Source organism: Stigmatopora nigra, chromosome 2 (genome assembly GCF_051989575.1).
Source record: "Stigmatopora nigra isolate UIUO_SnigA chromosome 2, RoL_Snig_1.1, whole genome shotgun sequence".
Classification (NCBI taxonomy): Eukaryota; Metazoa; Chordata; class Actinopteri; order Syngnathiformes; family Syngnathidae; genus Stigmatopora; species Stigmatopora nigra.
The window spans coordinates 20,328,726-20,345,000 of NC_135509.1; the positions used below are offsets into that span (position 1 = coordinate 20,328,726).

At 40.7% G+C, this 16,275-nt stretch overlaps 1 protein-coding gene across 1 annotated transcript in view; it reads left to right on the forward strand.

The window, feature by feature from the left end:
* LOC144210989 (laminin subunit beta-1-like) overlaps positions 1 to 16,275 on the forward strand; it is a 67,485-nt gene that overhangs the window by 9,291 nt on the left and 41,919 nt on the right. Inside the window, 10 exon segments of the mRNA XM_077737963.1 lie at positions 4,725 to 4,798; positions 5,430 to 5,618; positions 5,718 to 5,781; positions 5,859 to 6,061; positions 8,821 to 8,941; positions 9,937 to 10,125; positions 11,261 to 11,437; positions 12,211 to 12,323; positions 12,519 to 12,598; positions 15,648 to 15,783. Of these exon segments, the coding sequence (XP_077594089.1) occupies positions 4,725 to 4,798; positions 5,430 to 5,618; positions 5,718 to 5,781; positions 5,859 to 6,061; positions 8,821 to 8,941; positions 9,937 to 10,125; positions 11,261 to 11,437; positions 12,211 to 12,323; positions 12,519 to 12,598; positions 15,648 to 15,783 (1,346 nt within the window).

Below are 16,275 nucleotides of genomic sequence, written 5' to 3' on the forward strand. Positions count from 1 at the left end.
CGTCACTTGTTTCAAAACATGAAAGGCCCCACCAGAATTTGGGCATCCAGCGCCAAATAGAGCCTATTTAAACATTTCTCTCGAATTTGTTTTAGATATGGGGTCCCCAATTCCCAAAATATCCCAGTATTCATGCACCAACACATCCTGTCAAAACCCAAAGCGACTAACATAACCTGTTTCTAAGCCAGATTTTGGAATTCGGAGAATGGGTCCTTTCCCCCCTTATCTGAGATTGTTGTTGCCAATCGTTATCACTGTAACATTCAGGCGTATTAACCCCATCATTGTAATGCTATGAATCTCAAGCTAAAGTTCTCCTAACTTGCATGCCCTTAAAGCAATAGAAAGCAACGTTATTTGGTTGTATCAATTGACCAATGTTTATCCAATCCGTAATATCCTTAAAGTCATCAATATGACCTGTGCCAAAGCATATTTCCTCCTGCCAGGACAACCGACAATGTTCTTTCAAGTGCACTTTGAAAAACATTCCATGTTACTCCAGTCTTAGGGAAAATATGCTCATCCTAAACCAATTATTTTATCTACAATTCACCTAATTATTTGGATGAATGCCATGAATTTTCTCATGCCCCTATTGCATTGTTAAATTCCCGTCTGATGTCGTTAACAGCCAAATAACTCTCAATACCTAAGATATACTTTGTAAATCAACTCATATGACGTTTACTTAAGACAAGTCATTTCCCATAGTTCCCTGTTACCAAAACAAAAATCTACAACAATTAAATTAGAGAAATCAACCTTTTGTCAGGCATTTCCTAATTACAATTTTTTAATGTTTTAAAAAACCTCAAATTGTCACCAATATACCATAATATTGTAAATTATTTCATTCTTGTTTTTTTCTTTAACCAGCCAACCTCCTGGATTAAAGTATTTCTAGTTTCCTTTAACTAAGAGCCCTCTGAATTCCACAATTGTTCAAAGATGACTATTTTGCTCTATTCCCAAATCCAAATCTTTTTACCAAATTAACCTTTTACTAAACAGATTTTCTATCACCTTAATATACATTTCTGTTTAAAAACCCAAAAATTGAATGCGAAAGCATTCGCATAACCTTGCATTCCTTGCAGACCATGTATTGTTTCTTATTCTGAAAAGTCCAAACAGAAAACGCCATAAGCCGTTAACTATGACCTCACTCTTGCTGCGAAAGCAGCATTGTTATCTTCTGTTTACAAACCAGCGAGTCAACACTTGAAACGTCGCCTCTTTTTTCCTGTGCCCAAATTAAACGCTTTTTAGAGAAGACAACCATTAAACAGTCAAATTAACCCCTCTTCCGTTATCCAACTACATCACAATATTTTTCCAATACCCCATATTCAGAATATGTATGCTGCAAGCACAACAATATAGCAAAAACCCATTTTCTGCCCTAGTTTGCTTCAGCACCCCCAAGGCCCCATTTTATTATTGTAATGTCTTCACGGAATGGATTCCAAAAAAATGGCAGTCCAAAATTTTAGTCGTTTACACGGTCCACACGGTCCCGAAAGCTAGAGCAAATTAAATCGTCTGCCCCGCGGCCCACATGTTTCACTCCCATCTAATCAGCAGCCGCTGCACCAGAGCGCTTTTCCCTCAGTCGAGACATCATTTGGCAAGTCTAGAGCATAATAAAAACACAGGTGACATTCCCTGCTAAACATTTAAATGATCATTTTGTATATATTCTTTCGTTCTTTTTAAACACCATCTTCCCGCAAGCGGACGGGATCAAAACCAGGCCAAGCTGCAATAAGCCATTACATTGCTGTGAATTGACAGTACATAAAGGTTATATTAACAAAGCACCACCAGCACTTCTAACCATTCTAATTGTTGTTATACAAGCCTCAGCATCACAAAAAAAACCCAATTTAATTGTAACCACAAAACGTCATACCTGGATTTACCAAATCAAATACCAGTGTCTCCATTAATTTTCTAGCTCAACATTCTCGTATCCAAAATCCACATTCCAAATCATTCTAAGCCGACATTCCTCGTTTTCAGAGACCTTCTAGTCTGGGTAATCATGTAATATATATAACCCCATTTTTTACAACGTATCTCTGATTTTTGTCAAACTTTACATCATCTCTTCTCCCTCTATTTTTGTTAAACTTCCTCCGCTCCCGTCACCTATCTCGGTAAATATTTTCCCCGTCAGCCGAGGAGGCCCCGCTATTTTTCCTTACCAAACAGTACTTTCCCGCCGCCTCGGTCTTAAATATATCCCCGTCATCCGAGGGAGCCCCCACTATTTTCCCAAAATAGTATTTTTAACTTCTCCGCGGACTTATTTCCATTAGTGTCTGTGGAACAAGCCATTACACTTTTATCCATTCACATATTATTTATATATGTATATTACCTCTATGCATTAGTGCATATATTATCCTGCATTTTATGCATTTTAAGATGGCCAGCAAACCCATATTTATTTATTCATAAATATAGCTGTCAATATTTTAAAGCGCTTTGTCTTTCCAATTTTTCCAATCCTTATAAGTTAGACGTATTTTTGGATCGTCATCCAAACCCGCCTTACAACACGTGTTTCCCATATTTTACTTTTTTGTAGTGAGTTTGTGTGCCTCACACAGTTAACATTTTTGTTTTTACCCCTTCGATTGTATTTCCTAGGCTTATCTTAATTATCATTGCAGAAACCACACAAACACCATACAACGTTTACAATATATTTGTGCCTACCCTTGAGACAAAGGACACTTTCCAGCAAAGTGCCCCAAAAATGTACCTGCCATTGACTAGTATAAACACAGGAATTTTATCGCCGTCACCCAGGACGCGAGTCACATTACCCAGAATGGACCTTCACATTCAATGTCCCTTTAACGCATTTGGAAACTCCGTCACAACATGCAGACATTAATGTGGGGTTACCCGAGATCGCACCAGATGTCTCCCTCCAGCAGGATAAGTCTTCAACCGTCGAGAATCCAGGCGCCCCCGTCGAAAAATCCAGCCCACCAAGGGTTTTGAAGACGCCGTGCGCACGGTCACTTACCAGATCTCGAACAGTAGCGCCTGGGTTCTCGCTCCGGTATATTGAACTCCATGGCACCGAAGGACCAAATGATAGTTTCATTAATAATTACCCTTTGTAATTATCAATAACTGCAGGCAGACATCTTATTTAATTATTGACATTTAATTAAATAGATTGGATAACAGATAAGAAACCCTAAGGGAGGAGATCTTCAAAAGTATCCTCTCGAACAGTATTTTGCGTACGGCTTTAAGGCGTTTGGGATAAAACAATGACGCCTTCATTTGACCTAACAATCATATAACAATTACATAAAGAAGCCCAATGTGTCCCGAGTGTTATGGAAGTGGCAGATATCCGTATCTGTTGTTAGACCTTGGCGTCTCTTTGCCTTGGATAAGCCCATATGAGAGTTGACTAGGCGGCAGTTTATGACCTCGAGCCGAACAATAGAAAGACTTTTAATGATTTAACAAAGAAATGAATTACTACACATATATGTATAACAGTAATACAGAATAAACCCAACAATCATATACGTGCAATAAAAATTGAGGTAAAAAAAGACTAAAGTGGTTCGCAACCTGTGAGGTAGCTATGGTGTTTTAGTGCAAGTATCAAGGTGCAGAATAAAAATGTAGTGCTAAGATTGACGTACACGTCTGAGAACATTACTTATTGATATGGATCTGTCTGTGTTACAGCATTTTACAAATAGTGCAGTGACAGTACTTATTAGAGTCAAGGTTTGGTGTTACTGGGGGAATTGATACCCATGAGCGGTGACGCACGAGAGAAGGAGTCCGTTCTGTTTGCTTTTGTAGGCTTGGTTTAATAAGTTGACAAAAATTATAAAACAACAGGGGCTTGAATCAACCTTTGTCATTATTTTGTCCGTGGAGCGTCCACGGAAGCCCGTGAACAGACGAGGAAAAGGTCGGTCCGACGGGCATCCGCGCCAGCCAGGAACGAGACGAGGAAGTAGTCGGTCCGGCGGGCGTCCGCGCCGGCCGGTGACAAGGCGTGGCCTGTCTGGTGGGCGTCCACACCGGCCAGATACGAGACGAGGCAGTGGTTGGTCTGGCGGGTGTCCACACCGGCCAGATACGAGACGAGGCAGTGGTCGGTCCGTCGGGCGTCCGCGCCGGCCGGTGACAAGGCGTGGCTGGTCTGGCGCGCGTCCGCGCCGGCCGGTGACGAGGCCCCCTGCCCTTAAGAGACCCCAGAAACTTAGAACAGTCGGGCACCTTACCCTGGATGCTCGGAGGGCCACCAACTCCCTTGTCCAGGGGTGCCGGAGCATTGTCGCTCTCGCCGTCGCCGGCCCCATCGCGGGCTCCCTCGTGCAGGGGCGCCGGAGCATTGCCGCTCTCGCCGGTCACATGGCGTAAAAATAAGCAATGTATCGATTTCATTCTTGTAATTTTATGACTTTTTCTCCCAAGCTTACTTCAATCGCATATTACACAAAAAATAGTTTTGTGGTCACACAAACTTTATGTCACGAAAAATGTATGCAAGTGAAACTTGACAACTTGACTACAATATGCATGACCACGTAAATAAAATTATGCCATGCGATCTGGCAGGCAGTTTCTAATCAGATCTGTTTCAAACTCGACAGTTACTGTTACTGGTGATTATATAATCAGGATGATGATGAGAACAGTTTAGATTATTGCTTTTCTGTACACAGGTTTAGAAAATGTCACAATCCAACTGAACCTGGAGGCAGAGTTTCACTTCACTCATCTCATCATGACTTTCAAAGTGAGTTTAAGCAAGTTAAATTTGGGTATATACCTCTTACAGTTTTTGCTAGGAGAAAATGGAACCAATTTTGTCATGCTTGTCATTGTAAAAGAAAAAAGATTACATAGCATAATTTTCATATATACATCACAATACGTTCATATGAACTACATCACTCTTTTTATATATAGTTTTGTTGGTCCAACAACTTATAATCAGGTAAGACTTATGTTATATTGTACACCTATTATTATTCTAATTAGCATTTAAATAGGACATGTCTGGACAAAAATGTCATTAATAGTCCAGTGCGACTTATAAATACTAGTTGTTGTCACAATGATTTGCTCTGTTTTGGTGATCTCTCAATTTGCCAGATTTTGAAATCTAGAGTTTAGCTTATCTAGATTTGTATAGCATGAACTCAGTTTTGCGTTCATATTCGAATATTAAAATATACTTGCTAGACTTCAAATGTTAAAGATGGCTGTTGAATAAGTTTTAATAATTATATATCTTTAGTTTCACACCACTCTTGATTTTTTGTGGACTGAATGACTGTTTTTCATTGGTTGTTATCCTCAAAGACATTTTGTCTTGCTGCCTTGGTAATTTGTTGGCTGTTTTTCATTTGCTCCCACCCTCAAAGACGTTTCGCCCTGCTGCCATGGTGATTGAACGCTCAGCAGACTTAGGGAAAACCTGGAAAGTATATCGCTACTTTGCCTATGATTGTGAAACGTCCTTCCCACACGTTTCTGCTGGTCCCATGAAGAAGGTTGACGATGTCATCTGTGACTCACGATATTCCGACATTGAGCCATCTACTGAAGGAGAGGTAATATAAAGTAATTCTCCACACTTCAGAGAACACTTTCATAACAACTACAATTTCAAGTGTTTAAAATGAGTAAAAAATCGACTTAATTTTTTTCAGGTCATTTTCAGAGTTTTAGACCCAGCTTTCCGGATCGATGACCCATATAGCCCCCGAATACAGAGTATGGACCTAAACAGATTGAGGTGTTTAGTCACCCGCTGCCAACAGATATTTATTGATCATCATCATGTTTTACAGATATGCTCAAAATCACCAATCTGAGGGTGAAGCTCACCAAACTTCACACACTTGGGGACAATCTTCTTGACTCACGTATGGAGATTAAAGAAAAGTATTACTATGCAATCTATGATATGGTGGTACGGGGAAACTGCTTCTGCTATGGGCATGCCTCAGAGTGTGCACCTATCCACAAAATAAGCTCTGTTCGCGAGGACATGGTAAGTTTTCATGGGGGAATAATGTTCAAATTTTCTCCCCTTCTTATTCTTGATCTTTAGGTAATTTCAACACTTTGACAGTACAATAAGTATCTAAATTATTTGAATAACATTGTTATGCTGTTGTTAATCAATGAGAATATGCAGAATGTGCAAGGGAGTCAAGAAAGATTTTGACAAAATCAGCACTACAGCTAGTGTTGGCGCCATTTATATTGTGATATGCCAACACGAAGCTCCCATTGGTCAATGGAGAGCATTCAAGGTAACGTCGCGAACACATATGTGCCAACGCAACGCTACCATTGGTCGATATACTGAGGACTTTTTGCACCGGTGAATCGTGATACAACAAACACATTTAAATGTACTTGGATTGCAGACGCACTCAAAAATAAGTTTAGTCTAACATTACACAAAACTTAATTCTATTTTTTTTTTACATTTGTTATAGCTTATCCTGGCTGTTTGCCCCGCCTCCACCCTCACGTTCACTATCGAAAGGCTGTTTGCTGTTGTATTTCTTTCAAAATATTCCGAAAATGATGCACACAAATGTTCTCACAATAGGATAACGCACGACCACTTGCCAACGAGAAGTACTCTTGAATTAGCGATCGCTCTGTTAACGGGAGCTAACAGGCTAAGGGGTGGAAAAACATTGAAAAAATAACAAAGAGGGAGTTGCGACCAGAGATATTACACGAGGAGTTGCGGGGGGAAGAGCCAGTTCCCCTGATGTACATATGAGCAGCCAACGAGAAGTAATATATACTATTCGTATTAGCGATCGCTCCGGCATTCACGCTGAATGATGGAAAAAAACACTGAAAAAAATGCAACACTCCGCCCGGTGCTTGTAGATGTATGTTATACACAAAAGAGATGCGGCAAAAAAGACGCGCTACAATGATAAACAGACTCATGTCTTGCCCATCTAGCTTTCTCGTATCTTAAAATGTTTCTTGTAGCTAAAGATAATTATTTGCTCGAAATTTTACTCGTATCTCGAAATGCTCGTATGTCGGGGTACCACTATATATATATTTAGTTTGTAAAAATGTGAAAATTGATGCTGAAACTCGTAAACGGAAGCCACTCTTGCTACTCAGCTCTGAAGGAAAATTAAAGTTATAATAGGGGTGACCCTACTTTGCGATTTTTCGATTATTGCGGCAATGTCTGGTCTACATTAACCGGGATATTCAAGGGATTACTGTAATTAAGCTGGTAGGAACTATGTTAATATCAATTAACGCCCCTGCAATTAAAAACAAGACTGTCAGGCCCAAGACCAGACTGGTGGCTGGTTGCGCCTGTCATCCAATCACAGGCCCAGCCCCTAATGACTCTAGTGCTTCCAGGTGTGAGTTATTAGCCAGTGAGGAGTATTTAAAGCCACCAGGAACATGACAATGCCGCTGGATCGTCTTATCAGTTCACTGTTAGGATCCCGACCACGCTCTGCCCCACGACCACAGATCACGGAACACGGACAATGATTTCGCCTTCGTTCTTGTACCCTCCACTCCGGACTTCACGGCTACCGACCTTCCTGCTACGACCAATGACTCGCCCACGCCACCCCTTTTGTGCTTGCCCGTCGTCTCTTGGGTGATTCTATCTTGCAGCCCTCGCTTGCTTTGGGGTCCTCCATCCCCGATTGCAACAGAGACCGAGGATGTGAATGCACCTCCCCTCTAGAGAAGCATGCGTGTTGTGGCAATCTGTATGCTGCAAATGAATAAATAAATTCTTGTAAGGTCCACCAGCGTGGTGAGTTACAACTGATTACAACAAGAACAACAGTAATATTTGTATAAGAAACATTTCTCTCGAATCTGACGAAGAGGACATGGACTAAAGCTCCAATAACCATTTTTAAAAATATTTAGAATTCAAGTGGAGAAGAACTATTTTCACTGTGAGTACATCAAAGGAGGGATCATTGGCAATCCTCTCTGGTTGGGAAAGAGCCTGAGCTAGTGAGGTTGGGAAATTCTGGCTCACCCCTACGCACAGCTTGGGTTCCAATGCCACTCTTGAGGGGAGTTGGACATTCTTCCACTCTAGAGTTGCCCATAGTGAGAGGCGCCGAGTGAGTGTGGGCATACCTTTTGCCCCCCGGCTCAGTTCCTGAATGTTGAGCTTTACCCCTGTGGACGAAAGGCTAGCATCCCTTCACCTTCAGGTGGGGGACGGGACCTAACTGTTGTTTGTGCGTATGCACCTAACAGCAGTTCAGAGTACCCACCCTTTTTGGAGTCCTTGGAGGGGGCCCTGGAGAGTGCTCCTTCGGGGGACTCCCTCGTTTTGCGGGAGGACTTCAATGCTCATGCGCGGGCAATGACAGTGAGGAGAGGCGTGATTGGGGAAAATGGCCCCCTAATCGGAACCCCAGTGGTGTTCTATTGTAGGATTTCTGCGCTCGCCGTGGATTGACAATAATGAACACCATGTTCAAGCATAAAGGTGTCCATATGTGGACGTGGCACCAGGATACCTTTAGGCTGCAGTCCAATGATAGATTTTGTGGCCGTGTCATCGGACCTGCGGCCACATGTCTTGGACACTCGAGTAAACAGAGGGGGGAGCTGTCAACCGATCACCACCTGGTAGTGAGTTGGCTCCGATGGCGGGGATGGATGTCCATCTCTCTCTAGTGTATGGCCAATCCACAACACAGTCGTTGCGGATTGCTTTTCCAGCGAATCCATGAATTTGCTGATTTTTCTCTCTCTCTCGATTTTGTTTCCCAGGTTCATGGTCACTGCATGTGCAATCATAATACCAAGGGACTGAATTGTGAACAGTGTCAAGATTTCTATAATGACCAACCATGGAGACCAGCTGAGGGACGTCACAGCAATGCTTGTGAAAGTGAGTAGAAGCACTGGTTCACAGAATATGATTCTCATTGTCAATAAATTGGTTTAAATGTAAAAAAATGCAAGGTCACCTTTTATTTCCATTGGAGTTGAGTTCATTCATTCATTATCCGTACCACCTATCCTCACAAAAGTCACTGGGGGTGCTGGAGCCTATCCCATCCAACTATGGGGACCAGGTCAGGGACACCCTGAATTTCCTGGTCACAAGGCAATTTATAGTGCTCAACCAGCCTTCCATGCATGATTTGGGATGATGGAGGAAGCCAGAGAAAACATAAGCCTGGGGAGAACATCCAAACTCCACACAGGGAGGACCCACCTTGGATCGAACTCTCCATCACATAAATTTGAAGCCGATTTGCTAACCACTTGACCACTGAGCCACCTGAAGTTGAGTTGACTATAATAAATTATAGTATTTATTTTCTTAATTGGCTACCCAGTGAGAAGTGGATCACACATCAGTCTCACTGTTCTGAAAACAATGGTTCATTCTTGCCTTCCCGTGTGGAGTCTGCATGGTTTATCAATGCCTGCCGGGGCTTTCTCTGGGTACTGTTTTTCACCCAAATCCCCAAAACATGTATGACGAGGGTGCTCAAACTTTATTTGCTCAGGCTCTATTTTTCAAGTGGCCAATTCCTGCAATCAACCCTTTTTCCACCACCGACAAAGCTCAGCAGTTACTCTTTGTATAGGGGTGCTCTCACTATCTCAGCTATTAAAGAAATGATCAAGTCAAAAAGACTAAAATTTACCAGTTGAACGCCAGAGTACTATTTGTAGATCACATGATATTAAGATTGCGATTGATGTATTGAGCACCCCGGATTCATGATATGCTTCCAAATTGTCACAAGCCATTAAACAAAAACTAAAATGAAAAAAAAAAGTTTTTTTTTCACAGAAAGTCTGAATTTTAATCAGAATTGAGTGACTTGGAACATACATATTTTGTTGAATAGATTTTTCCTCTATTCTCAGGGTGTAATTGCAACCAGCATTCAGATTCATGTCACTTTGACATGGCTGTCTACGTGGCATCTGGAAATGTAAGTGGTGGTATGTGCAATGAATGTCAACACAATACAGCTGGAAACAACTGTGAGCAGTGCAAACCATTCTACTTCCAACACCCAGAGAGAGATGTTAGAGATCCGAACATCTGCGAGCGTGAGTCATGGATAGTCTTTTTGATCATTTCCAGGCAATTTTTTTTTACCTATCCAATTTGACCACTGAGCCGGTCAGTCTAGCTTTGAATACTCTGTTTGCGCCAACATCTAGCGGCAGGATTTCTTTTGTAAATGACATAAAAAACACTGGTTTTATTGAAGAACTGGGTATATTAAGAACTATCCCAGCAGTCACTGCGCACCGGAAATAGAGTATGGCGTAGTTGTGAGCGTTATCGGAGTTCAATGTTTATCCAAATATAATAAATATCCATAGTTCGCAGTCTGGCTTTGAATGCTCTGTTGACGCCAACATCTAGCGGCAGGATATCTTTTGTAAATACAGCCGAAATGACGGAGAGCACCAAATTAGTGTGCTCGCCGTCATACTGGGTGTACTGAAGGACTGGGTGTATTAAAAACTCTATATCCAAGAAGTCACTGTGCAGTACTTTATCTTCGGGAAAATAGTAGAGTCGGGGGTTGCTTACCGTAGTTGTCCTATCAACTGATTTATTTTATTTTATCGCGATGACAATATTAATATTTGTTCCATATATACAACGCACTGTATTATAAGGCGCCCTGTCTATTTTGGAGAAAACGTAAGACTTTTATGTGCGCCTTATAGTCATGAAAATATGGTATTTCTTTTTTCAAATGGAATAATTTGATATTATGCGTTGACAAAGACGGGCATATTAATTCATGATATTGACCCTAATAATATGGTTTTAATTCATACAGTATCTCAGAAATACCACGTGTGATGATTTTTCTTAAAATTTTCCTTTCAAAGAATAACACATTTGTACTCCCTATTAAAACCATAAATATGGAGGTAACAATTGAGAATCACGGGGCGGCTTATACGTAAGAACTTGTCAAGTTCAACAATTTTAAGGCAATTTTAGGGGTCTGGCTTATATGTGCAGCGGGGTTATATGCAAGTAAATACGGTATGCTTCTGTTAATGTTCGTTCAGTTTATATTTTATGCGCTGTAATAGTCACAAATGGAAACATCTAGCATAACCAATGTCAAGGTCTTGTAAATGTTTTCTTCACACTGTTTCAGAAAGAAATATAATGACAGGTATTTAACCGAGTTCTTGTTGCCCTGTGTCTCTGTAGGATGCAAATGTGACCCTCTGGGTTCCCTAAATGGGGGAGTTTGTGATGGGAGGACAGACATTAGAGAAGGACTTATTTCTGGCCAATGCCGATGCAAAGTCAATGTGGTTGGAGAACGCTGCAACCACTGCAAACAGGCGTATTATGGGCTTTCTGATACCGCAGAAGGGTGCAAAGGTATGACATGATCTTTTACAATAATAATCCATTGAGTGATATGTGGAAGGGTGCCATCCGTCCACACACGTTACATGAAATCATGCATTATTTCTGTTAGTAGGTTTATTCACACATTTACTGAAATTAGGATAATGAGATGAGAAAAGTGACAAAATATTAAAGTGATCCAAATTAATCCATGAAATACCAATTGATCACCAAACATTGTCAGTGGATAAGAGTCTCATTGTTCCCAACAATTGACTGGAAACCAATTCAAGGTGTGCTCCGCCTAGTGCCCAAAGTGGGCTGGGAGGCTCCAGCACCCCCACGCCCTTTGTGAGGATAAGAATAAATAACCATACAGGGCTAAGATGGCCTTTGGTTTACCCTTTATTGTATGCTCTGGGACTTAAGTTACAAACTATACATTTTGTATGGATTCTCAATATAAGAATAACAGGTGTATGTCCGGGTCGGGTATATGTACGTTATCATCAGGGAGGACAGATAATAGTCTTAACTCCTCGCTTTTTTTATTTATTTAGATTTTTTACCTGCAAAGCTGTAGTTTTTGTTTTTATATGATAGACCTTTGAGATTGGTAGGTTTTTAGTGGTTATCACTAGCGTTGCAGCTATACCATTATTCGGCTCCCTATATTGATTCAATAGATTTTAAATGGTTTGACAAGCTCCAGTGAAAAGGTATATAATTGTGCTAGCCAAACATTACAATTAAGGTGCATCAGTCATGCATATACAATAACCAAAAAATGTATTTCTTTTTAGCCTGCACTTGCAACCTTCTGGGAACAGTTCCCAATGGAAATCCGTGTGACAGTGAGACAGGAAACTGCTTCTGCAAACGACTTGTGATTGGAAAGGACTGTGACCAATGTATGGTGGGTTAATCATATAAATATCAAGCTTATACAACTGAAACCTAAACAAATATGATAGTTGATTGTGTTGCTATAGTAAGTATGGATTTGTGGGAAGAAATAAGAGTTTAAATGATTTTATCCCAAGTGAAGGATGTAACCAGTTGAGGTGTCATGAAATTCTAAGCACTGTTCTCTCTTTGTGGGTGTTTAAAGTCTGAAAGGTGGGGTCTCAGCAATGGTATGGATGGATGCAGACCATGTGATTGTGACCTGGGGGGAGCAATCAACAACCAGTAAGTTTATGTATGCTTTCTGATCACCAATTACCACACGTGAGCTCCCGTCTATGAATCTCTTCGCCAATCATCTTAAAGCTTGGCTGTTAGACAAGCAAAATTGCGATCACAATGTTAAATAATATGTGCTGTCTGATCTCATCTAATTTTTCCGCTTAATTCGAAGTCATGTCGCTGGGGCAGCAACTTCAGCAGGGAATCCCAAACTTTCCACTCCCCAGCCACTTTATCCAGTTCTCCCGGGAGGACTCCAAGGTGTTCCCGGGCCATCTCTCCTCCTCGTGGCCTCCTCTCGGTGGGACGTACTGGGAACAACTCCCGAGGGAGGCGTCCATGGGCATCCTAATCAGATGCTCGAGCCAATTTATTTGGCTCCTCTCGATCCGAAGGAGCAGCGGCTCGATTGCGAGCCCCTACAGGAAGACCAAGCAAAGTTGGAGTTCACGGCTTGATGAAGCCAACAATACCACATCACCTGAAAAAGCAGCGATGCAATACTGAGTCCACCAAACCGTAACCACATACTCCTGGAGTACCCCCCACAAGACCCCCTGGGGGACACGGTCTAACGCCTTCTCCACATTCACATGGGCACATGCCTCGCCGAGGACCCTGTGAGGGTGTAGAGCTGAGCCACTGTTCCATGGACAGGACGAAAACCACACTGCTCCTTCTGAATCTTAGATTCACCTCCTGGCGGACCCTCTTGCCCACTACCGGAATAGACTTTTCCCCGGGAGGCTGAAAAGTATGTCTCATCTATAATTGGAACACACCCTCCGGGGGACGACCACCCCAGTCTGCCAATCCAGAGGCACTGTCCCTGATGTCCACACAATGTTGCAGAGACGTGTCAATCAAGACAGCCCCACAACATCCATAGCCTTTAGAAACCCTGAGCTGATCTCATTCACCCCCGGGGCTTTACCACAGAGGAGCTTTATAGCCACCTCGGCGACTTCAACATCCCCAGAGAAAAGAGAGACCGCCCCTTAGTACCCCGCTCTACTTCCTCTTTGGAAGGCGTGTCAGTGAAATTGAGGAGGTCTTCAAAATATTCGGCCCCCTAATTCATAACATCCGGAGTCGAGGTCAGCAGGGCCGCATCCCCACTATACACTATGTTGATGGTGAACTGCTTCTCCCTCCTGAGACGTCGGATGGTGGACCAAAATTTCCTCAAAGCCAACGGGAAGTTTTTCCCCATGGCATCACTGAACTTCTCCCATGCCCGGGTTTTTGCCTAGGAGATGACCAGAGCCACGTGCCGCTTGACCAACCGGTACTTGTCAGATGCCTCCGGAGTTCAACGGGCCAAAAGAGCCAGGTAGGACTCAGTTTACCGCCGGTGTCCACCAGTGGGTTCTGGGGTTGCCGCCATGACTGGCACCGATCACCTTGCAGCCGTAGCTCCGGTTTGACACCCTAGCAATAGAAGTCCGTAACATGGTCCACTCGGACTCAACTTCGGCGGTGGGAATTGAAATTCTTTCAAGGCGTTCCCAGCAGACCCTGACAAAACGTTTGGGTCTCCCGGGCTGCACGAGCATCTGCCCCCACCATCAAAGCCAACTCACCACCAGGTGGTGAACGTTTGACAGCGGCGCCATTCTTTGTCCAACTTACAAACGAGTTACTTTCCGAACGATCGTTCGTAAGGTGAATTTGTTCGTAAGTTGCTTCAGTGCTATATTTTGTATTATAATTTATGTTTAATGCCTATATAAGTACATTGAAGGTTTATATAAGCATGTTTAAGCCTTGTATAAGTAATCTGTATTGGTTTGTACTGAAAAAAACATTGAATAAAATGGAGAGAATACGTACAGTACTGTATTATGTATGTTAGACAGAGAGAGAGAAAGAGAGAGAGACAGTATGTACACATGTACATAATAAAATAAATAAAATGAAGTTTAACTTACTTTTGGAAGATGTACTCGCGGCTTAAGGAGATGATAGAGGATGAGGGGGATTTTATATGATGAGAGGTCTTTGTCGTCGCTGGAATGGGCTTCAAAAGTTACTTCCTCCTCCGTAACTTCAATGTAGGAAGAAGTTGAGGGTCGAGGAGAAGAAGATGAAGGTTGATGAGTATCTTCCTCGGACGATTCACTAGAAACTAGCCGAAAGAAGCGATCTAACGACGATTGTAGTTTTCTTATTTTTTCATCATAAATGATGCGGTAGCATGGTATTGCATCATTTAATTGATTTGCAACCTTTGTGTACGTATATATATATATATATATATATATATATATATATATATATATATATATATATATATATATATATATATATATATATATATATATATATATATATATATATATATATATATATATATATATATATATATATATATATATATATATATATATATATATATATATATATATATATATATATATATATATATATATATATATAGATATAGAGATATAGAGATACATATAGAGATAGATTATACATAGAGATATAGATATATATATATATAGAGATATAGATATATATATATATATATATATATATATATATATATATATATATATATATATATATATATATATATATATATATATACATATACATATACATATACATATACATATACATATACATATACATATACATATACATATACATATACATATACATATACATATACATATACATATACATATACATATACATATACATATACATATACATATACATATACATATACATATACATATACATATACATATACATATACATATACATATACATATACATATATATATATATATATATATATATATATATATATATATATATTTTTTTTTTTTTTTTTTTTTAAATGGGGTTATCCTGCTTTGCAGTTTTTTGTTTATCGTAGCCATGTCTGATCTACATTAACTGGGATAATCTAGGAATTAACGTAGTGTCTCAAAGCTATGCATAGGGTACGAGTTTTGGTGCAGTGAGTGGAGATGAGTCATCAATTATGGCTTCATTTTCAGTCACCTCTGATGCAAATTCACACATCGATACTCTCTAGGTGTAATCAGCTGACTGGTCAGTGCGTCTGCAGAGATCATATGTTTGGACGTCGCTGTGATCAAGTTGAGTCTGGATTCTACTTCATTGCCCTGGACCACTACACCTATGAGGCAGAGGATGCCAATTTTGGACCTGTGAGTAACTTATAACTTGATTGACAAAATACTGGCAGATAGAAATATACTTTACTCACACACAAAGGAAATTATATTATGATATACATTTATTCACAATTGTTAAGTTATAGTTTGCCTTAACTGCGATGTAGCAGTTAGCCTTGATAGCCTTTGACATAGGACTTATTTCTTTAGCGACTGCGTTTCCACTCGGTTGCGATGTGATCGTGAGCGTGAGTGGTTGTATATTTCATTGTGCGCTGTGATTGGCTAGCATTCAATTCAGAGTGTCTGCTGCATATGGTTGGCTTTGTGAGGATAAGCGGTTTGGAATGAATGAATGGATGAATGGGTGAATGGATGGATAGATGGATGGGTGGATAAAACCTCAATTGCAAATACAGCTGCGACACAAAAAATCATCAATAATAACCTCATACAATTTAAATATTATTCAGGAATATAGCCATATTTTACTCACCAAAAATTCTTTTTTAACTGTACACAATT